This window comes from Emys orbicularis, chromosome 23 (genome assembly GCF_028017835.1).
Source record: "Emys orbicularis isolate rEmyOrb1 chromosome 23, rEmyOrb1.hap1, whole genome shotgun sequence".
In the NCBI taxonomy this organism is placed as follows: domain Eukaryota; kingdom Metazoa; phylum Chordata; order Testudines; family Emydidae; genus Emys; species Emys orbicularis.
The window spans coordinates 19,921,906-19,945,610 of NC_088705.1; the positions used below are offsets into that span (position 1 = coordinate 19,921,906).

Sequence of the window (23,705 nt, forward strand, 5' to 3'; positions counted from 1 at the left end):
AGGAATATAGGGTGGCCCTTGAGTCCTTCAGGCCGTGAAATCTTGTGTCCAAGAAAAGAGAGGAGCCTTCAAAAGGGAGGTCCTGGATAGATTGTTGAATCTCGTGAGGAAGGCCATACGACTGGAGCCAAGAACACCACCTCATGGTGACAGCAGCGGCCTGGCTGCCAAGTCGGCAGCATTCAGAGCCACCTGGAGAGAGATCCAGGCCACATTCTCACCCTCCTCCAAGAAGAGAGCGAACTCCTTTGTTGAATCTTCGGGCGGGGAGTCTTTAAATTTAGTCAAGTAGTTCCACAGATTAAAATCATATCTCCCCAGCAAAGCCTGTTGGTTGGAGATACGTAGTTGAAGGCCACCCATTGAAAAGATCTAGTCTCTTGGTGTCTTTTTGCATAGGGATAGTGCTCGACTGTCCCTTTTGTTTGCTGCAGACACCATCAGGGATCCTTGTGGGGGGATGCAAGTACAGGTATTCGAACCCGCTTGCTGGCACATAATACTTCTTCTCTGCCTTCTTTGAGGTAGGGGGCAGAGAAGGACTTTGCCACAGGGCCTTGACCAGTCATATCACTACACCTCACTGATGGGCAAGGCAACCATGGAGGGAGCTGCTGCAGCCAGGATATCAATAAGGTCGGGAGATGTCTTTTTGAGCTCCTCAATGTCCAGACCCAGTTTCGCAGCAAACTGCTTCATTCAGGTCCTGATGGGCCCTGAAGTCATCCTGTGGAAGCTGGCTACTGGGTCCCATGACAGCCTCATCTGGGGAGGATGAGGAGGATTGCACCCTCTTCCTCTGGCTCAACTACATCTGCTGGAGCCATCTCCTGGACATAGGTACTGGGGTCAATAGTTGAGCTGGGGTCCACTGCTGAGCAGGAGGGAGCGGTAGCCTGTTTCTGGGAAACCACTGAGTAGGAGCAATGGGAGGGAGGGCCCAATACTGGGGGAAAACCCCTGGGTATTGAATTAGCCACTGACCTGCTGGCCAGGTGCTGGTAGGGGGATCGGCACCAGAGTCTGGTGGCACATAAGCCAGTAGGCTTTAGATGGCATGTAAGGTTCCCCTTCAGACTCAGAAGAGGAGTCCTCTCAGAAACCACAGTGGAGCGGTACCCGCTTCTGCCTCCATGCAGTGCTGGGGTTCCAGAGACGGACTAGTGATTGGGATGCCAGGATCAGGGAAAGCTTGACCCTAAAGGGTTCGAGGTGCCTAGTGCTGGGAAAGGAGCCCAATGCTTCTTGTTCCCTCCCTTGCCTCCAGTCATCAGAGCTAGCAGGTGTCCCACTGGAGTTGACAGGACTGGTAGAGAAAGAAGATCCCTAGCTGCTTGGAAAGCCTCTGGGATTGATGCAGCCATCAGACTGCTTGCACCGCGGTAGCTTCCAGGTATCAGCAGAAGGTCCTGGACCAGACTCAATGCTCTAGGCGGAGCTGATGGTGCCACTGTGGGCCCAAGAGTGGTCTGGCACTGGTCTCACTGTGTTGCCTTCTCCCTGCTTGTCTTTCTTCTGTATCGGCAAGCGCCCTCTGTCGGTGCACTGCTTCTTGTGCTTCTTCCTCGGCACCAGACATGGTGAACCATTCTGGGAAGAGCTCCGTCCCGGAGGAGTGCTTCGCACCAATGCTGAAGTACTTGGTGCCAAATGGGAGCAGCTTGGCTCTGAGACTGGTCTGAAGGCATCTTCCACGAGGATAGCCTTCAGCCTAAAGTCTCTGTCCTTTTTAGTGCAGGGTCTGAAGTCCTGACAGATCTGGTACTTGTCCCTCACATGAGTTTCCCCCAAGTATTTTAAGCAGCTGGAGTGCGGGTCTCTCATGGGCAGAGGTTTGCCACAGGAGGCACAAGGTTTGAAGCCCAGGGACCAGGGCATGCACAGCTCCTGAGGCAAAGAAGTCCCTTGACAATAGGAACTAACTATATACACTAACACGGATTACAAAAAACGATATACACTAAACTATGATAACTGCAAATGAAACACTGAGAAGAAAGACTTGCAGGAGCAAAAAGGGTTGTTCCAGCAAACGTCACGGGAGGAAAAAAGGAACTGAGAGGGTGGGGGGCCGGCAGCACCCCTTATACTGGTGCACAAGTGTGTGGCTCCAGAAGCTGCTAGAGCTGGCCCAACGGATACCAGTGAGGGAAAAATCTCTGGCAATGGTGCACATACACTCTAACATGGAATGGACATGAGCAAGCACTTGAAGAACTCTCTCTTTGTGAAATGCTGTCTAGGGAAGGTGTGCTATGATGGCTCCTAGCTCACTGGCTCTCCTGGCCGAAGCAATGCCCACTATAAATGGCCACCTTCATGGACAGTTAGGCCATGGCACATGTTGCCATAGATTCGAAGGGTAGACCGGTAAGTGTTGACAGGACAAGGTTAAGATTCCACTGAGGAGTAGGTTTAAGGATCAGTGGGAAGGTTCTGATAAAGCCCTTCATAAATATATGAGTTGATAGTGTAAAGATGGAACTCTTCTCCAGAGGGATGAAGGCATTAACTGCTGCTAGATGTACCTGCATTGAACTAAGAGCTAGACATGTATTCTTCAAGGATAGGAGTGCCCATGGTTCCTAGCAAACATTGATGGAGTTGTGCCCAGTCCAAAAAGTGTCTCCATTTGGCTAGGTAGCAGGTTCTAGTAGAATCTTTTCTACTTTGGTTAAGGGTTTCCTGAATGGCGGCAGAGCATGAACATTCTGTTTCCAACACCCATCCAAACATCAGACCGTGAGGTGAAGTGAGCATGGGTTGGGGTGCTTGATTTTCCCCTTGTCCTTGGTTAGGAGATCAGGAAATGGGCAGATCCTGATAGATTGGTGGGTGGACATCATTAGAAGTTCGGTGAACCAGAACTGTCTGGGCCAGTAGGGTGCTAGGAGAATGATGGTGGCTTTGTTGTGGCGTACTTTCCCTATGACTTGTGGGTGTAGGCGGATGGAAGCAAAGGTGTATCTGGGGCCATCCATCCAAGAAGTAGGAGATCACCACTCTCGGAGTCGTGACCCATTGCTCCCCTGGAACGATATATAGAAAGCGTTCTGTTTGGGATGCAAATAAGTCCCAGAGCAGAATACCTCACTGTGTAAATATCATGGTTAGGACTGTGCATAAATCTGCCATTCGTGGTCTGTAGAGAAACTTCTGCTTCATTTGCTGGAAGGGAGCTGTGAATATCCAGGAGGTAAGCAGCCTGTATCATGATGTGGTTCCTGACACACCAGTTCCAAAGTCTGACAGCTTACAGGTAGCGGGGACAAGATCTTGCTCCTCCCTGTTTGTTTATATACACCACCATGATGATATCGTCCAACATTATCTGTACATGGAGCAAGCGTATGAGGGGAAGGAAGGCCTTGCACCCTAGGCAGACTGCCCTTAGTTCCAGTAAGTTTATATGTAGCCTGGCCACTTGTGGGTCCAGGTACCCTAAGCAAGGTGGTAGTCCCGATGAGCACCCCACCCCATGAGAGAGGCATCTGTCACAGTTGTGGTCCTGAGTGTGGGAGAGCTGAAAGAAGTCCCCACCATGACCTTTTCTGGGTTTGATCACCAAGCGAGGGAGGTGATAACTCTAAAGGGAACAGTCACCTTGGAGTCAAAGTGATCCCCGTTTGATTGGTAAATCAAGTGGAGCGAAGCTTCCAGACACTGCAAGTGGAATCTGGCGAACTGCATCAGAAAGGTGCATACGGCAATGTGGAGGGAAAAATGCTCTTGCTCCTTTAAAATTTATTGTCCTTGTGGGTGACAATATGGACTTTTCTTCATTTATTCAAATACATAGGGGTGCAGGAAGTTGCACAAGAAACCGGCCTAAGTCATACAAGTATGGAAATACCCAGCAATTGATAGCCTGCTTGGCGGCTGCCGCACAGGGAACTTAGGGGAGCGGGGAGCTGATAAGGGGGCTGCTGGTCCACACTGGTTCCAAGCCCCTACCAGCTAGTTCCAACAGGCTGTTCTTTTGGCAAGCAATGGACGAAGCAGGCGGCTGCCAAACAATGTTATAAGGGAGCATTGGGCAAACGTAACAACGAAACAATGTTAACCGGGACGACTTTAAAGTGAGGAGTTACTGTAGTTGGGAATCCCGTATGTCCACGGAAATATGGGTACAGCTATCTCCTCTGATTCCGAGGACTGTTCCATCGGTAGTGGCAGTACCATTGGTACTGGGGCACTCCTGCCTGATGGTTGGAAATGCAACTGCTCCTCGGACATTGATATAGATTCCTCCTCTGGAGTAAAGACCTCCCTCAGGAGGACAGGGTCAGAAAGGAGTGGAGACTATGGATAGGGGAGGAATATATCCTCTGGTGTTATGTAAGTCTCTGAACAGCCTGGGGTCCAAGAAGTTCCAGCAGTCATGCCTGAAGGCCCCAACTCATCTGTTGCAGTCGAACCATCATTAGATGAACAAGGTGGTGTTGATGACAGGTCTGGACCAGCACTCGTAGATGGAATTGGCGAGCGTTTGTGCTTATGCTTTGGTATCACAGTCACCATGGGAAAAAGGTGGATCTCTCCTTTTGCACGTCTTGCCCTCCAACCTGGAGATCTTTGGCAGAGGCAGTTCCATGGGTTCTGAGCACAATGTCTGACCTGACTTGGACCAGCTTGGGGAAGGATTGTGTTTCTTATGGACAGTCCACTGTGGGGATCTATTCTTGTGCCCATGAGAGTATCTTCTACTCTCAAGGGGAGCCATGGAGGAAGAGTCCTGGGGCTTCAGTGTTAGAGGCTCTACTCCAAGGCACATGCTTGGAGGGACATTATTGGTCAGTTGAGGCCAATGGACAGGGAGGTCTCGCTGGCCCGGATCAGAGTGGGGCTTCATAGCCTCCTCCATCAGGTACTTTCTTAGGTGAAGCTCTTAGTCTTCTCGAGTTCTGGTGGAAAGGCTCAAGAGATATTGCACTTAGCAAAGTTGTACATCTCACCCAGACAGTACAGGCACCGTTGATGTTCGTCACGGATGGAGAAGGAACAAGGGCAGGAGATGCAATTCTTGAATTTCCCTCAACTGGGGGGGAGGGGAGGACTACTCTATACTAACTACAAATTTAAACTGCTAAGCTAAGAGATAAAACTATTTACAAATACTTTCTACTTTACAGGTTATGCACAGAATGGAGGAGGACATGTTTCTGACTCAGGCCATGTGGCAGTCAGAAGGAACTAGAGAGGCATCAATCTGCACTGCCTCTTACACCCTCGGTTGAGAGCATGAGGGGAGCTACTGTGCATGTGTGGATCAATAGACACTGATTTTGAAGAATTTCTGGATTTGGGTGCATGGTGTGCATGCACACACACATGTAGAATACACATAGGTACCATGACTCAAAGAACTTACTTTGGGGGTAAAGTCTGGACTGATACAAAGAACCCTAAGCACAATATATTGCGATTTCAGAGAAAAGTTGCCCACTTCAGACACTACATGCAGAAGTTATAGCCATCATAAAGGCTACTTGGACACAAAGAAAGTGCAAAATCAGTGACAGAGGTCTGACTAGTAGTATGGCAATTGTATCTATGATGAGGTTTCACTATGCCGCTCAGCATTTCCTGAAGATTAATCAGAGATGACTTTCTCAGAAAGCACTTGGGATGAAGAAGAAAAATTCACTTACTCTCCTATTATCAAAAAGAGATTGCTGAGGGCTGTTCCTGGAAAGCAGTTTAAAGTGTAGGGCCAGCAGTTCTTGCAGCCATTCTAGTGCAAGGATTTTTGCCAATTTTGTGTTGATGTTTTTTGCACTGTACCCAGTCACTGAATTTAAACCAGTTTTTGGCATATTCTGCATGAAGAGATTTCCTGGATGCCTGCAGGGTCTCAGTTACTTTAATGGACTTGCCTGTTTCAGGACAGCTAGTTCACAGCGAAAAGGTGAGATGAACAGAGAAAAGGATATTAATACCCAATTTGCAAGTACCTAGCTGGGGAACAAATATTTGATAATGGATTCTTATCTAGCAGACAAACGTGTAACATGATTGCACTGGGAGCTCATGTTCAGTTGACTATCCACCATAACCCCCAGAGCTTTTTCAGAGTCACTGTTTGGGCAAACAAAAACTTCAAAAACAGACTCCAAGGAGAGACTGCTGAGCTGGAATTGATATGCAAACTAGACACAATCAACTCAGGGCTAAATAGGGATTGGGAATGGCTGAGCCATTACAAACATTGAATCTATCTCCCCTTGTAAGTATTTTCACACTTGCTTCTTATCAAACTGTCTGTACTGAGCCATCTTGATTATCACTTCAAAAGTTTTTTTCCTCTTACTTAATTGGCCTCTCAGAGTTGGTAAGACAACTCCCACCTGTTCATGCTCTCTGTATGTGTGTGTATATATATCTCCTCAATATATGGTTCACTCTATATGCATCCGAAGAAGTGGGTTGTAGCCCACGAAAGCTTATGCTCTAATAAATTTGTTAGTCTCTAAGGTGCCACAAGTACTCCTGTTATTTTTGTTTGGGCAAAGCCTACATTTTTTGTTCTGAGATGAATATATTTACATGCTGTTGGAATCTATATATATTTTGATTATATTTACTGTTAGAAAAAACTTCTCCACCATTTCCAACCCCATGAACCTGGCTGCCTTTCCAAATACAGTTTGTGATCCAGAGGCCACGATCACTAACATTACATAAATATAAACACTGATATTCTTAAGGTCAATTTAATGCAAAGTGGGAGCTGAAAGTAGCAAGAGAAGTCAGTAGGGCTTGAGGGGGTGGAGCAAAGAGGCAATTTAAAACTTAACTGTCCTGTTGCCTTTCCCCCACACTAGGGGAGAGAAAGACCAAGGGGATAGTAGGAAGTGAGGCAGGAATGTAGGGAGTTACAAGTTCTGACTGCCTTTGCTGCTATTGTATCTTACTTCATTCGGGTGTCTGCAAACATAGTGCTCTCCAGAGAAATGACAGTGCAACAAACAAATATCTCCAACAGCCAGAGATGGGACACTAGAAGGGAAGAGCTCTGAGTTACTCCTAGATATCTGGTTGGTGGGTCTTGCCCACATGCTCAGGGTCTCACTGATCGCCAGATTTGGGGTCAGGAGGGAATTTTCCACTAGTTAGATTGGCAGAGACTCTGGGGGAGAGGGGGGTTCACCTTCTTCTGCAGCATGGGTCACTTACTGATTTGAACTATTGTAAATGGTGGATTCTCTGTAACATGAAGTCTTTAAATCAAGGTTTGAGGACTTCACTAACTCAGCTAGAGGTTATGAGACTATTAGAGGAGTGGGTGGGTGAGGTTCTGTGGCCACAATGTGCAGGTCAGAGTAGGTGATCATGATGGTCCCTTCTGGCCTTAAAGTCTAAACAGAAAACAACATAACTCATTGAGCTATAAGTAAACATTGAGAGAGAGAAAAAAACAACAGATGGGACAAACAAAAAGCAAACCAGCAGCCATTTTACCAGGGAACATTTTCTTGCAACAGCCCTCAAGTTTCAGAAAGCAAAATCAGTAAAACTGCATTTCTGTACTGATTGTCACAGGAGTCATGGATTCCATGACTTTCAATTTAAAAAAAATATCCCTGGCTTGACGTTTTGGGGTGTGTGTGGCTAGATGGATGCAATAGTAACAGCTAGACCTACACGGCTGCCAAGTGAGAGACTGCGATGCAGGGGAAACTAAGACAGCAGGAACTCTTTAAAGCGCTAGTGCTTTGTCAGGTAGTCACGGGATTGAGTCAGGAATGCAGTAGGTGCTGCAAGGCTGCAATGATGGCCACCAGAGTAGCAATTTTAGAATAGTCTTAACTGTTAATTAAATGTGAATTGTAAATTGTAAATGTGAATTGTAAATTACTTTTACTGAAAATAAAAACAGGCTATTTTGAATAATGGAACCTGTGCATTGGGATTTTTACTAAAAATTCATGATTTCCTTTTTTTCCACTTTGACCAGCGGGATCACTTATTTATTATTTGCATTGCAGTAGTGCTTTACACCCTGCAGTCAGAGATTGTGAGGCTTATTGCAATTTACCATGACAAATCACTAACCTGAATAAATCAAAGAGAAATAACAATCTAGTCATCAGAAACCTCAAACTATTCCCTGAAATAACAACACATTAGCAAAGTGATTATCAACAAAACAGTATGATATTCAAATGTGTATCTTTTTAAGAGGCCATTTAACAAAGCTAAGTTTTACCTCATTATAAGGTGAAAAAATGAATTGGAAAATAATCATCAGTCCTATCAGGGTGGGCTGAGTCTCATAGAAACCAAATGCAGCGAAGAGTTCTTTCTGACCAATTAATACTGCAAACAAAAAGAAGCAGAGGAAGGAGTTCATCTAGAAAGAGAGGAAACAGAATATTCCCATTAATATGATCCTTTCAACTATCCACAAGATTATTGCTTAAATGCTTATTACAGAGGTGCACAGAAGCAGGGGTCCTGCTGAAAAAACAGTATGTGATCATGTAATTAAACACTGTATCATAATGCATATGCACAAGGGGCCAAATTAAGGTTTCACAGGCAACTTAGTACCTGACTTTGCAACCTTAATAATGTTCTTTTAATGTAGTTTTCTGCGTGTAATTATGAATAAAGTCTGTCCATTATCCCTCTCTTCCAACGACTAGGCTGGCTTTATACAGACATGATGGTAGTATAGAGGCAGTTCCTGTGAAAATTTCTGAAGCAGGATTCTGTAGCAACTTTACAGATCTGTTCAGAGTAAGTGTTACGTGTGTAATGGGCAGCATGGAAGAAGGCACAGAAATGTTTGTGGTTATTTCTTGACTGGTTCCAAGAAATGGATGCCACAGACCTCCCCTTCCAGAAGAGTTCATTTGCTGCAGGCAGCATGATTGTGTGTGTACCATGAAGTGTGACAATTTTGGATTGCTGAAGATAGTAATTGAAAAAATGCTCCAGGAATACCACCAATATACTATTATTTACCTGGCTGATGACAATATTTTTGATAGTGTGACCTAGCTTCCAGTGACCCAGTTCATGGCCAAGCACTGCCAAAACTTCTTCATTTTTGCATCCTTGCTTCTTATTCTGTGCAAAACGAGAGAAAAATCTCAAACATCTCACATAACATGAGTAACCAGTTTCCTGCCTGCTGATCTGTCTTCTCCAAACTCCATGGTATGCCAGCTCAGAAAGCAGTTATTTTCCTCTTACAAGCAGAGGAATACAAGTAAAAACTAACCTCTTGTAACATTCTACCCCTTTTTTATAGGGACTCACTCATAGAAGCTGGACTGAATAGGAGCTGGACTGTGCCTAATAACCATTAATGAAGCTACAAACTTTTCAACAATACTACATAATTTTATTTACCAGCAGATGGTCCTATCAACATAGACACCCTTTTATACAGAACTTTCATAACGTCTCTCCACTTATAATGGAACTGAATGAGTTAACTTAACAATATAATGAATAACCATTGAGCTTTATCTGTTTGGTCTCATTTGCTATGTCTGGGGGCCTTAATATACCTCTAAAATAAAAATTCTGGCCTCCAGGCAAGGAGACAACAAAATGAGCTATTGAAAACCAGGAGACATTATCTAAAAGGAAGCTGGACACACAGAGATGGTGCACTGCCCTACCCAGAGTGCTCCACAGAGGAGACAGAAGCAAAAAGAAAAGATTGAGGAAAATTCTTGTTTGGGTAAGAACAGCCATATTGGGTCAAACCAAAGGTCCATCTAGCCCAGTATTGTGTCTTCCGACAGTGGCCAATGCCAGGTGCCCCAGAGGCAATGAACAGAACAGGTGATCCATCCCCTGTCACCCATTCCCAGCTTCTGGCAAACAGAAGCTAGGGACACCATCCCTGCCCATCCTACCTAATGGCCATTGATGGACCTATCCTCCATGAATTTTTCTAGTGGACAGAGAAAGGACTGTCTGCTGCTTGGAAGAAAACTCTGCTGAGCCAGCTACCTTCATAATGCTGAGGATGTCCTAGATTTTGTTTTGTCCTGTCCTCTCTCTGCTGGTAGGACACTGTCTAGACTGACATACAGGATGGTGGAGAAAGTTATCATCGTGCAATCAGTCTTTGTAAAATAAATGTGCTTATACTACTGAAGAACACATCATTTGGAGACATTTAAATGTGTTCTCCAAACAGTTCAAGTCTGAACTATTTCCCCAAAACTTTTATAACCGGACTGAAATCCACTTTTTTGGTTCAAGTCGGTTTTACAAATTCAGTCTGGTGGATTACATTTGCTATCCAGACTTTCTCAGGATGCAGACTTTGTTCTGCAGAACAAGGTCTGTTTCTGGCCCCAGAGCTGAAATATAACCAGGAGATCAACCCACTCCTCCTCCTCCTCCTGAAGGCCCTTCCTGGATTGAAGTCAGGAATCTTTTTGCCAGTCCCTCAAGACTGGATAGGAAAACATGCTGTGACTGCCTGGAAAAGATTTTTGAATGGGGAGAGAAGTAAATTTATCAGGTCTCCAGCTGAAGACAGATACAGGTGAGGGATATACCAAGGTCTAATGAGGGAAGAAATGGTATAGGAAGGTAGAACCCAGAACTTTTGAGGTGGAAAGAGAGGCCAGCAGAGCTCTCAAGAGATTTTTAGGAACCTCTAGCCAAGATTCTTGAGCTCTTGGTGTTGCACCCATCCACAACCTTGGAAAGTGCATTTGTACCAATGTCTCAGAGAGTCTCTTGTAAATAAATATTGAAGTTTCAAATGCTTTCAAGGTTTTGTTTTTACGGTTTCACAATCCTACAACAGAATATGGAGAAGATGTAAGGGAGAATCTTGCTGGGGGATCAGGAAAACTACATGACAGGAGAACAAAAATGAAGCTCACTTTGACTTTGGACTTTGTGTCATCATCTTCACCGTCTTCTCCCTCTGGGTGTTCTTTGTTCAGTGCAGAGTAATCTTCCAGGAGGGTGTCAAACAACACTATTCGTTTATTCTTGAAGAAGCCATAGAAATAAGCATTGCTATGGGAGGAACGCTTGGAACCTAGTGGGGATGAAAATTCACATTAAAAAACATAGGTCAAAGTACTTTGTGTGCATTAAAATCTAACGGTGCAACCTTCTATTTAACAGTCTTTCAAGGGCATTTCCTCTCCACCATGAGGTCAGTAGGCATTGATCCACTGCAAAATGCATTAAATCTCAGGTTGAAGCATATTTTTAGACACCCTGTTAGGTTTGTTTAATCTATTACTGTACTACATACATACTGTAGGGATAGATTTCTTTATCTGCAAAACCTATTATAGAGGCACTGTATACAACACCACAGTTAAGGTTGTGTTCTGAAAAGGACTTACAACGTGGCATAAAATTTTCTCTGTAAGAAAATAGCCTTTAAATGTGAAATTTTATATAGTTTTAGTTTAGCACTATACAAAAATCAATGCATCATATTCAATGGATTAAAAACTAGCTAGCTGATATATCTCAAAAAGTAATTCCATATGGGGAATAGTCATGCAATGGGTACATTTCTATTGGGGCCTTATAAGGATGTGTTCTTGGTCCACTTCTATTTGAAAAGTTTATCAATGATAGGGAAGAAAATATAAATTCCTTGCCAGAAAAGTTTGCAGTTGACACAAAAATTGGTGGAGTGGTAAACAATAAGAAAAAACGGTTACTCACCTTTTGTAACTGTTGTTCTTCGAGATGTGTTGTTTATGTCCATTCCAAGCAGGTGTGTGCGCGCCGTGTGCACGCCAGCCGGAAGATTTTCCCTTAGCAGCGTCCGTAGGGTCGGCCCAGGCGCCCCCTGGAGTGGCGCCTCCATGGCGCCCTATATAGGGGCCCGCCGACCCTCCACCACTTCAGTTCCTTCTTGCCGGCACTCCGACAGAGGGGCAGGAGGGTGGGTATTGGAATGGACATGGAGAACACATCTCGAAGAACAGTTACAAAAAGGTGAGTAACCGTTTTTTCTTCTTTGAGTGATTGTTCATGTCCATTCCAAGCAGGTGACTCACAAACCTGAGTTTAGGCGGTGGGGTTGGAGTTCACTGCGGATTGGAGCACTGCACGGCCGAAGGCTGCATCGTCTCTGGCCTGGTGCATGATGGCATAGTGGGACGTGAATGTATGGATTGAAGACCACGTGGCCTCTCTGCATATTTCCTGTGTCGGGACCTGAGCCAGGAACACCGCGGAGGAGGCCTGTGTCCTTGTGGAGTGGGCTGTGATCGGCGGGGCAGGCACCTTAGCCCGATCGTAGCATTCACGGATGCAGGCCATGATCTATGAGGAGATATGCTGTGATGAGACGGGGAGCCTCTTCATCCTGTCAGCCACAGCAACAAAGAGGGGTTGATTTCCTGAACGGTTTGGTTCTTTCAATATAGAATGCCAGGGCCCTGCGAACGTCCAGGGAATGCAGCCTACGCTCCGTGCTGGAGGAGTGTGGCTTAGGATAGAACACAGGGAGAAAAATGTCCTGACCCATGTGGAATTGGGAGACCACCTTAGGAAGGAACGCCAGATGTGGCCTAAGGTGGACCTTGTCTTTGTGAAAAACAGTGTATGGAGGCTCGGACGTCAGGGCTCTGAGCTCCGATACCCTCCTGGCTGAGGTGATAGCCACGAGGAATGCAACCTTATAGGAGAGATACACTAATGAGCACGTAGCCAGGGGCTCAAAGGGGGGCCCCATGAGGGCAGGAAAGGACTAAATTAAGGTCCCAAGCCGGAACAGGTTGTCGAGTATGCGGGAAAAGCCTATCCAGGCCCTTGAAGAAGCGCCCTACCAGTGGGTTTGCAAAGACTGAACCACCGTCAGCTCCTGGGTGGAACGCTGAGATGGCCGCCAAGTGGACCCGAACCGAAGAGAGGGAAAGACCCTGCTGTTTCAGATGAAGTAGGTAGTCAAGGACGAGTGGGATCGGGGCGAGCAATGGAGCCTGTCCCCGCTGTTCTGCCCAGATGGAAAACCGTTTCCACTTGGCTGTGTATGTGGCCCTGGTGGAGGGTTTCCTGCTACCAAGGAGGATTTGTCTAACCTATTGTGAGCCCTGCATTTCCACCGGGTTTAGCCATGGAGCATCCAGGCTGTGAGGTGGAGCGATTCCAGATTCGGGTGCCGGAGGCGGCCTCGATCCTGTGTGATCAGGTCCGGGAACAGGGGCAACGCGAGGGGAGCGTGCACCCCCGTTTGTTGATATAGAACATTGCTGAGGTATTGTCCGTGAGGACTGCAACACACCTGCCCGCAAAGTGAGATTTGAAGGTCAGGCAGGCGAGACGAACCGCCCGTAGCTCCCTGACATTGATGTGCAAGGAGAGGTCCTCTGGGGACCAGAGGCCTTGGGTCCTGAGGTCCCCCAGATGTGCCCCCCACCCCGTATCTGACGCGTCTGTCACCAAGGATAGGGATGGCTGAGGGCTAGTGAAGGGTACTCCCGCGCAGACCTCCCACGGGTCGAGCTACAACTGGAGGGAATCTAGCACTGTTCGGGGAAGCGTCACCACAGAGTCCAGCGCATCCCTGGCTGGTCGGTACACAGTCGCTAACCAGGACTGACGACGGCGCAGCCTGAGCCTGGCATGGCATACCACATAGGTGCACGCTGCCATGTGTCCCAGCAACTTGAGGCAGCTCCTTGTTGTGGTGGTCGGGAAACGCCGGAGACCGAGAATGATGTCTGACATGGACCGAAACCTGGACTCCGGTAGGTACACTCTGGCTTGCGTCAAGTCCAGAACTGCCCCTATAAATTCTATCCACTGGACGGGAGACAGGGTAGACTTGGCCTCGTTCAGCAGGAGGCCGAGCTCGAGGAAGGTCCGTCTGATAAAGACCACCTGAGCCTCCACCTGTGCCTTGGAGCGGCCCTTGATGAGCCAATCGTCTAGGTAGGGAAACACCTGAATCTCGTGGTTGCGCAGGAAGGCTGCTACGACTGCCATGCACTTTGTGAAGACCTTCGGGGCCGTTGACAGGCCGAAAGGCAGAACTGCGAACTGGAGATAGGCGTTGCTCACGACGAATCTGAGGTAATGCCTGGGTTGAAGGATTATCGCGATATGAAAATACGCGTCCTCTCCTGGATCCATGGAGGGAATGATAATAGAAGTTGCTCGTGAGAGGGGTCTCTGAAGAGGGACAGGGAGGGGGGCTGGTGGGGCAGAAGGGAGGAGCATTGGATAGAATATCCCCGCTCTACCGTGCGGAGCACCCAACTGTCCGATGTGATTCGGGACCAGGCTCGATAGAAAGGGGACAGACGTGACAAAAAGGTAGGATTGGTAGGATCCAAAGTCCTGACTGGTAGGTCGTCCTCGACCGCACCATCAAATTTGGGGTTTAGGCCCCAACGGAGGCCGCAGCTGGCCAGACGATTGTCCAGTGGGCAATTGTTGCCTCCTCCTGCCGCTTCTACTCCGCCTACGCGAGAGCTCCGGGCGGTTCTGGGGCTGGTACGGCTCTGGGGGTGGTTCTGGGGTCGGCTGCGGCCTGAATTGCCTGCGCTGGGTGGCTGGAGTGTGCAGGCCCAGCGAGCGTAAGGTAACCCTTGAGTCCTTTAGGCTATGATGCCTCTTGTCCGTTTTCTTGGAAAACAGCGTGGGCCCCTCAAAGGGGAGGTCCTGGATGGTCTGCTGGACCTCATGTGGAAGGCCCGAGACCTGAAGCCAGGACCCCCGCTGCATCACCAGACCAGTGGCCAGCATGCGGGAGGCTGCATCCGCTGCATCCAGGACCGCTTGGCGGGATGCGCGCGAGATCAGCTTGCCCTCCTCCACCAGAGCAGAGAATTCTGTTCACGATTCCTGGGGAAGGAGTTCAGAGAACTTGGACAAGGCCGAGCACGTGTTATGGCCATACCGGCTCACTATAGCCTGTTGGTTGCCTATGCATAGTTGGAGACCCCCTCTTGAATACACCTTTCTACCAAAGAGGTCCAACTTTTTGGCCTCCCTGTTCTTTGGTGTGGGCCCTTGAAAGCCCTGACACTCCCTTTGGTTGGCTGCATCCATGACCAGAGAGTCCAGGGGAGGGTGAGTATATGGGTGCTCATGGCCCTTGGAGGGTACAAAGTAGCGCCTCTCTGTCTTTTTGGCCGTAGGGGCCAAAGAAGCTGGTGTTTACCAAAGGGTGCGGGACGTGTCGGCTATAATTTTGATCAATCGTACGGTGACCCTAGATGGGCCCGAGGGAGCCAGGATGTCCACTTCTGGGTCTACATCCACCTCGACCTCCTCCACCTGGATCGCCAGGCTCTGTGCAGCCCTTTTAAGTAGCTGTTGAAGCACCCGGTTGTCCTCTAGGGCCGGTGCCGCTGAAGTTCCCGCGAGTGCCTCGTCGGGCGAGGAAGAGGAGGAGATCACCTGCAGAGGACCGTCCTCACTACCACCGGCCTCTGCAGGGGCCTGCGGCACACGGTACTCAGGTTGCGTAGCCGGTGCAGATGTAGGATGCGGCACCGCGACCGTTACCGGAGTTGACACCAAATGACGAGGCGTGCTGGGCGGCGCCTGCGGCATTGAAGACATGGCCCCCATCGGTGCTGGTGTCTGATTAGGCGGTGCCGGAGTCTGTTGTGGCACACTCCTGTCGGACAGCGGTGCCGGTGGTGGCGGCATCTGCGCCGGAGCCACCGACGTTGAAGAAACCGACGCAGACCTGGAGCGCGGACCATGCACCTGTCCCAGGGTCTGATGGTAAGCCCAGGGAGTCCAGAATGGCCACTGGGAGGGCAGCTGCCACTGCTGCTGCCACGGCGCCGGGTAAGGTTGTTGGCTTGCCTGCGAAGCTGACCTCCTGCTCCTTGATCTACTGGAGTGATAGGATTCCGCCTCCGCGGTTTCCGAATATGAAGACCGAGGAGGGGCAGTACCCACTGTTGCCGGCGAGCGGTGCCGCGAGGCCGGGGAACACTTTCTTCACACCGGTACTGCCAGAGCGGTGCGGGGTGGGGACTGTGGCGTCATCATGGCCGGCTTGCCCCTTGATTGGATCGGGGGTCGGGCCGTCCCTGGCAGCTCTTCCCTCCGGCGCGGGGAGGCCGGCACCGGGAGGCTTAATAAGTCCGAGGCCGCCTCTGGTGTCGAAGGGAGGCGCACATCCTCGCTGAGGTCCAGGGACCCAGATCGGTCCGGACTCCACTGCACCCGCAAAGGGGCAGGAGTCAACGGGATCATTGGAGGGTGCGGTTGTGGCACGGCTTGTCCACCACACTTGTGGACGCCGCTGGCCTTTTAAGGTCCTGGTGGGGGGGATCGGCCCCTCACCGGCTTTTTCTTTTTCGCGGGCACCGGAGATGGTGATCGGTGCCGCATGGAGGCCAGTTTTCTATGTCCCGATTCTTAGACTTAAGAGTTCTTAGACCGAGCCTCCTCTCTTGCTAACGGTGCCGGAGCGCTGTGCACTGAGGAAGAGGTGCTGGGTCGGCAGGCTTGGGGTCCGAGTGTGGCCGCAAGGCCTCCTCCATCAGGAGCATTCTAAGTCTCTGCTCTCTGTCCTTAAGAGTCCTGGGACAGAACCCCTTGCAGATAGTGCACCGGTCTCTTTGGTGGCCTTCTCTGAGGCACCTCAAGCGGGAAGAGTGCGCGCAGAGTTTAAACCCTGGGGACCTGGGCATGCCCCAGGACGGGGCAACGATCACGTTGGGGGGGGGGAAGCCCCCCAACAGCTATTAACTATCTACAACACTAATGAACTATGTAAAAATGAACTATAAGCACTCAATAGGGACACTGCTAGGCTTGCTGCGAGAGCGAGCAAAGTTCCAGCTAGCCGTCACCGGCGGTAAGAAGGAACTGAGGGGGTGGAGGGTCGGCAGACCCCTATATAGGGCGCCATAGAGGCGCCACTCCAGGGGGCACCAGGGTCGAACCTACGGACGCTGCTAAGGGAAAATCTTCCAGCTGGCGTGCATGCAGCGTGCACACACCTGCTTGGAATGGACATGAACAATCACTCGAAGAAGAACGAGTCAGTTCTACACAGCAACGTGGATTGAATGGAAAGCTGGACGGACTTGAACATACATTTTAGTACAGGTTAATATAAGTCATACATCTAGGAACCAAGAAGTTAGGTCACACTTTTAGGATGGAAGACCATCCTGAAATGCAGAGACTCTAAAAAGGACTTAGGGGCCATCGTGGAAACCAACGGAATGTGAGCTCTCAGTGAAACATGATGGCTAACGGCATATCTGACAGTTGCATATATAAGAGTCGAACACTGAACTAAAAAATATTAAGGTGTTATTACCACTGCATACAGAATTAGTGAGATTGTTACTGGAATATTGTGGCCAGTTATGGTGTCCACAGAAGCTACAAGAATGATTTAAGGTCTAGAAAACATGCTTACAGTGAGAGCCTAAAGAAGCTCACTTTATTTAGCTTATTTAAAAAAAAACATTAAGAGGTGCCTTGTTTACAGCCTAAGTACATACATAGGAAGAGGATTTCTGATTGTAAAGGGCTCTCTTGTCTAGCAAGCATAACATGATCCAAAGGCTGGAAGCAATAGCTAGATAAGTTCAATCTAAAAAGAAGGCATACATTTTTAATGGTGAGAGTAATCAACCATTAGAACAATTTATCAAAGGATGTGTTGGATTCTTAATCACTTGGAGTCTTTAATCACAACTGGATATCTAAAAAATAAGTGCAGGGATCACTGGGTGAAATTCTCAGGCATATGTAATGCAGGAGACCAGACAAGATCATCATCATAGTCCTTTTTTGGCCTTAAAAATCTATGAATTATGCCCCTTGAATTTTATATAATTTTTTTTAATTCTGTGTAAGAAATATATCTCTTGTTAAAATTTTTCAGGAGAGTTTCTCATGTTTGATTGTTGGTGTGAGTATTTAAAACGTTATAATCTATCTTCCAAAAAAACTGGCAGAGGAAAAATCTTGAGTAGATTAGGTACAGATACTTCTGAAAGGAAATATTTATGCATAAAAGACAGTTATAAAGCAAACTCCTGAGCAGTGAACAGGAGTTTCAACCACAGCACTTTCCTTCTAGATGTATAATCCAACTCTGGTAACTATGATAACCAGTGAAAAAACAGTTATTGTGATCTTCAAGGGATGTGCTAAATTTTCCTTCCCTCCTGAAGGGAGAGTTTTCCTTCCTGTGCATAAACTGCAAGTGGCAGCTGCGTTGGAAGGAAGTTTGTAATCTTGAAAATACCAAATTTAGAGTCTGACTACATGGATTTTGTGCTACTATAACTATAATCTGTTGGAAACCAGTATAAAGCGATACAATTCCCTAGTATACCAGTGTCAAAGTTGGTATATCAATGTAGCTTACTCCTGTACAGGTACAGAAATAAACTATACCAGTATAAGCACCTTCATACTAATATAACTGCATCCACACCATGATGAATGCTGATTTCACTAGTTTTATTATAAAAGGCACACCCCGACCCAAAATAGTTCAAATTGGTACAAAACTATGTGTAGACTCAGCCTTATGTAGCATTAAAGAGGCTGTGATCACAAAATGAAAGAACCACATACTTCTACACAATTAGCTGTATCACACTGATAGGAAGTACTTAGTGTGACAACCACAGGAAATATCACTAGGGAATTAACTAGAGCAATGGTAGCGAATTGCAGGGGACAGACCAGACATAACTCAGACACAAACATAACAAACTAAGGTATCACAGAATGTGAAAAGAACAATTTTTTAATTGCTGTGGTAGATACCAATGCTAAGAGCCTGGGCTGAAAGGACTGGAAATTCTTGTGTGAGAGAAAAATTCTTCAATAGTTGCTATTATAGAAATCTGGTGGATGGATGCATATGAATATTTAAATCCCTGGTTACCAACTATTTAAGAAAGAATGGGTGGGTAAAATTATAATACCCAACTCTTATGTAATGTCATCTCTATTTTACAGATGGGGAAACTGAAGAATAGAGAGGTGAAGTGACTTGCCCAAATTGTCCAGTAGCCAAATGGCAGAGCTGGAAATAAAACCCTGGTCGCCTGATTGTTCTAGCCATCAGACCAAACTGCCTGCATAAAAAGTAGCATTACCTGTTTTAGTTACTGCAACTTTGAAACACAGGCTTTTGACTGATTACTGTCCAGTGTTTTAACAGGTAAAGCATGAGGTACTGGCATTTAACCTGGGTAACACATGAGGATTTAGAAGAAATGGTACTGGAACAAAGTAATAATTTTAAAAGTCACCTAGTCCAGGTGGTATATCCACTAGTGTGAGGTTTTTACACCCTCCTTGGAAGCATATGGTAATGGCCATTGTTAGAGGCAGGATACTGGACTAGATGGACCTTTAGTTTGAAGAAGAGAAGAATGAGGGGGGATTTGATAGCAGCCTTCAACAACCTGAAGGGGGGTTCCAAAGAGGATGGAGCTAGGCTGTTCTCAGTGGTGGCAGATGACAGAACAAGGAGCAATGGTCTCAAGTTGCAGTGGGGGAGGTCTAGGTTGGATATTAGGAAAAACTATTTCACTAGGAGGGTGGTGAAGCACTGGAACGGGTTACCTAGGGAGGTTTTTAAAGTTAGAGGTTTAGCATCCTTAGAGGTTTTTAAAGCCTGGCTTGACAAAGCCCTGGCTGGGATGATTTAATTGGGCTTGGTCCTGCTTTGAGCAGGGGGTTGGACTAGATGACCTCCTGAGGTCTCTTCCAACCCTAATCATCTATGATTCTATGGGTCTGATTTAGAAAGGCAATTCTGGTACTTGTATACATGGAAAATATATCTGATAGTGGAGGGCTTTGCAACCTTGCTGACAAAGGCATAACAAGATGCAATGGCTGGAAGTTGAGGTTAGAAAAATTCAACCTTTAAATTCAGATGCAATGTCCTAACTGGGAGGTTAATTAAACATTGGAACAGTTTACGAGGGGAGGTGATGGATTCAACATTGCTTGGAGCCTTTCAGACTAAACTAGATATATTTTTTAAAAATGTACTTTTATCCAGCTTCTGGGAGAAGTTCTGCATCCTGAGTGCTGGGGTTGAGCTGGATAGTTGTGGTGGTACGATCTGGCCTTGGAAACAGTGAATCTACGAATCCCCTTCATTCCCTTCCTTCATGGGCCTTGGGGATTAACACTACAGCTCTGCATTAAGCTAACATCTATAATCAAATCTCATGCTTCAGGGCTTCAGATGGTCATTAGCACAGGTCAGGAAGGTATTTTCCCCTAGCTCGCCCCCAGTACACAAGTGGCCAGATGTATTCTCAATCTCTCTTGCTCTCTTTCTCTCTTTTTTTTTTTTTTTGCCTTCCTCTGCAGCACCAAATTGGCTACAGCTGGAATGGAGGCTAGATGTAGTGGGCAGTGCTCTAAGATGGTATAGAGAATCCTCTTTCTAGATGCTTGACTAGTATCTTGCTCACATGCTCAGGGTGATACTGATTGTCAGATCTGGGGTCGGAAAGGAATTCTCACGTGGTCAGTTTGGCAAGGATCTGGGGGAAGAGGTGCATTTTTGTCTCTGCAGCTTGGAGTATGGCTCACCTGCTATGATCATCTGGGCATGTCTCACCTAATCAATCTCCTGTCACTGCAGGGGTCACGGGCATTGGTGGCACCTTGGTCTCTCCCTGTGGCACACAGTTTAGTCTCCTGAGAACTGAAATGCTTTGGTTTAACTAAAGTCTTTGGACTTAATATAGGGGTATCTTGGTGAAAATTAATGGCCTGTGCTTTACAGGAGGTCAGACTAGATGATCTCATTGTCCCTCCTGACCTTAATCTCTATGAAACTAAGAAATTTGTATGTCCCCATGTTTATACTGATGACTCATATCTACCTCTTTACTACAGACCAATCTCCTTCCATCTAAACTAATGTTTCCATCCCCTTTTCTGGAATCTCCTAGAGGACATCAAGCCAGCAACTAAAACTTTACATGGTCAAAATAGAGCTCCTGATCTTTTCCTGGAAGCTCTCCCCTGCACATCTCATCTCTAAATCAGTGAAGAAATGGTACCTTCATCCTTTCTGTCCCTCAAGCCCATAATCTTCAATTCATCTTTAACTCAGTTCTCTTCCACTGTGTTAAGCACAAACTTTTATTCTTAACTACAAAGCCCTTCACATCAAAGCCTCATCTTCCCTATAATTTTATTGCACTGCCCATCAGGCCAGCCTTGATTGCCTGATCCTGCACCTCTCCCACAAGTACAGGGCTACTCTTCAGCATGGGAGAAGCTTATGCATGATGTCACAGATAATCACAATGGTGCCTTCTGGCTTTATAAATGTATGTAATTAATGCTGCAAAAGAGTTAAGCTGTATGAGACCAGGGACCATGATTACATTTATGCTGGCACACAACCACTTTAGAATAGCTATGATGACCTGACATAACCCCTCTTCCCCTCATATAGATGCAGCTATGTCTACAGAAGAATACTTTTGTTGACATAGCTATTGTCTTTCAGGAATGTGGAGTTTCTATACCAATGGAAAAATCCCTTCTGCCAGTGTAAGCTGCATCTATGCTACAGGGTTATGTTGGCATAGCTACGGTGACATAGTGATACTGCTATAGTCTCCATATTGTAGACATGCCCTAAGGCTCCTTTTGCTATTGGGAAACTCAAATGACTGCATTTAAAATATTTTTCCTCTTTTGGATAGTCCACACTGAGGACTAAATCCTTTTTTAATTTGCTACAAACAGAGAATTGTTCAAAAACACTGTTTCATAAATATGTGGAGTAATTTTTGCTAGTTTTAGGAATTATTAAAGCCCAACTGTTGTAAGTGCTCTAAAATCTGTATGGTTACTTGGAATGCCTCTTGGGAGTGTGGGGTTTGGTCAGTGACCCAAATTTGGGATCATTTGAACCAGGGGTTCCCAAGACAGAGTCCCTCCCAAAAAACAGCTTTTCTTAAAGTTCACATATCTAGCAATGAATTTTTGCTCACAGAGATCAAAGCAGAGTTGAGATCACACCAGGGGCTCAGGTGCTTGAGAGTTAGCCACCCACTAGCCCTTTGGGGGGAAATCAAATTATAACTTTATTAGCTAAAGAGTTTAATTCTTCTGTTAGGAAAGGCACTCTCTGAAATGCTTGATGGCATGTCAAACAAATTACACCAAGCAAGTGCTGAGAGAGAGGGGCTAACTATCTGGAAAACTAACTCTACATCACAGGACCTGAATGACTCAAGGGAGAATATACCAATTACTGAATCTAAACAGCTTCCAGGCACTGTGAATTCAAATCCAACCCAGGACAGAAATCTGAAATAAAAAGAAAAGGGGCTCCAATCTGTCAAAGGGTTTATTTTAGGGAAATGCAATCTGAATACAGCAGAATATTCAGAAGGTAATTAAACTGTTTTTGAGAAGAAAATAAGTTACATGTGCAAATGTGTAACTTCCCTGGGACGGAAGCATGATTAGTGGTGGAAGAGTAGGTGGGAATAGGGGGAGAGGGGATTGGGATGCAGTGAGAGGAAGAGAGGTTATTTGGAGGGCGATTAATGGGGGAGGGGGGGGTCAGGTAATGGGTGGGACACTGGGATGGGGGTCTTGGCGGTGACAGGACGACTGGGGGAGAATAGGAGCAGAGGCACCTCTCAACCCCACATTACCCACCCATGTTTGCACCCCAATCTGGGGGCCCCCAGACCATCTATGGGGTATGGCCCCTCTTCCTGGCTCTCCTTGTGATCTGGGAAGCCTGCCTTTCTGGGGCGGCGGGGGGGGGTGGGGTGTCTTGTAGGAGGTGACTTCAAGACAGGGCCAACAAAGAAAATAACAGAACACCACTAGCTGTCACCTTCAGCCCCCAACTAAAACCTCTCCAGCGCATCATCAGAGATCTACAACCTATCCTGAAAGATGATCCTTTACTCTCACAGATCTTGGGAGACAGACCTGTCCTCGCTTACAGACAACCCCCCAACCTAAAGCAAATACTCACCAGCAACCACACATCACTGAACAAAAACACTGACCCAGGAACCTATCCTTGTAACAAAGCCCGATGCCAACTCTGTCCACATATCTATTCAAGTGACATCATCATAGGGCCTAATCACATCAGCCATACCATCAGGGGCTCGTTCACCTGCACATCTACCAATGTGATATATGCCATCATGTGCCAGCAATGCCCCTCTGCCATGTACATTGGCCAAACCGGACAGTCTCTACGCAAAAGAATTAATGGACACAAATCTGACATCAGGAATCATAATACTCAAAAACCAGTGGGAGAACACTTTAACCTGTCTGGCCATTCTATGACAGACCTGCGGGTGGCTATCTTAAAACAGAAAAACTTCAAAAACAGACTCCAACGAGAGACTGCTGAGCTGGAATTGATATGCAAACTAGACACAATCAACTCAGGGCTAAATAGGGATTGGGAATGGCTGTGCCATTACAAACATTGAATCTATCTCCCCTTGTAAGTATTTTCACACTTGCTTCTTATCAAACTGTCTGTACTGAGCCATCTTGATTATCACTTCAAAAGTTTTTTTTCTCTTACTTAATTGGCCTCTCAGAGTTGGTAAGACAACTCCCACCTGTTCATGCTCTCTGTATGTGTGTGTATATATATATCTCCTCAATATATGTTTCACTCTATATGCATCCGAAGAAGTGGGTTGTAGCCCACGAAAGCTTATGCTCTAATAAATTTGTTAGTCTCTAAGGTGCCACAAGTACTCCTGTTCTTTTTG

The 23,705-nt window shown here is 46.7% G+C and overlaps 1 protein-coding gene across 2 annotated transcripts in view; it reads right to left on the minus strand.

The window, feature by feature from the left end:
- Positions 1-23,705, minus strand: part of ZMPSTE24 (zinc metallopeptidase STE24) — a 133,659-nt gene that overhangs the window by 13,356 nt on the left and 96,598 nt on the right. For both annotated transcript variants that reach the window (XM_065421608.1, XM_065421607.1), the window contains 3 exons: positions 10,863-11,023; positions 8,971-9,075; positions 8,210-8,353 (listed from right to left, as the gene is read on the minus strand). In XM_065421608.1, the coding sequence (XP_065277680.1) occupies positions 8,210-8,353; positions 8,971-9,075; positions 10,863-11,023 (410 nt within the window). The remainder of the gene's footprint in view (positions 1-8,209; positions 8,354-8,970; positions 9,076-10,862; positions 11,024-23,705) is intronic.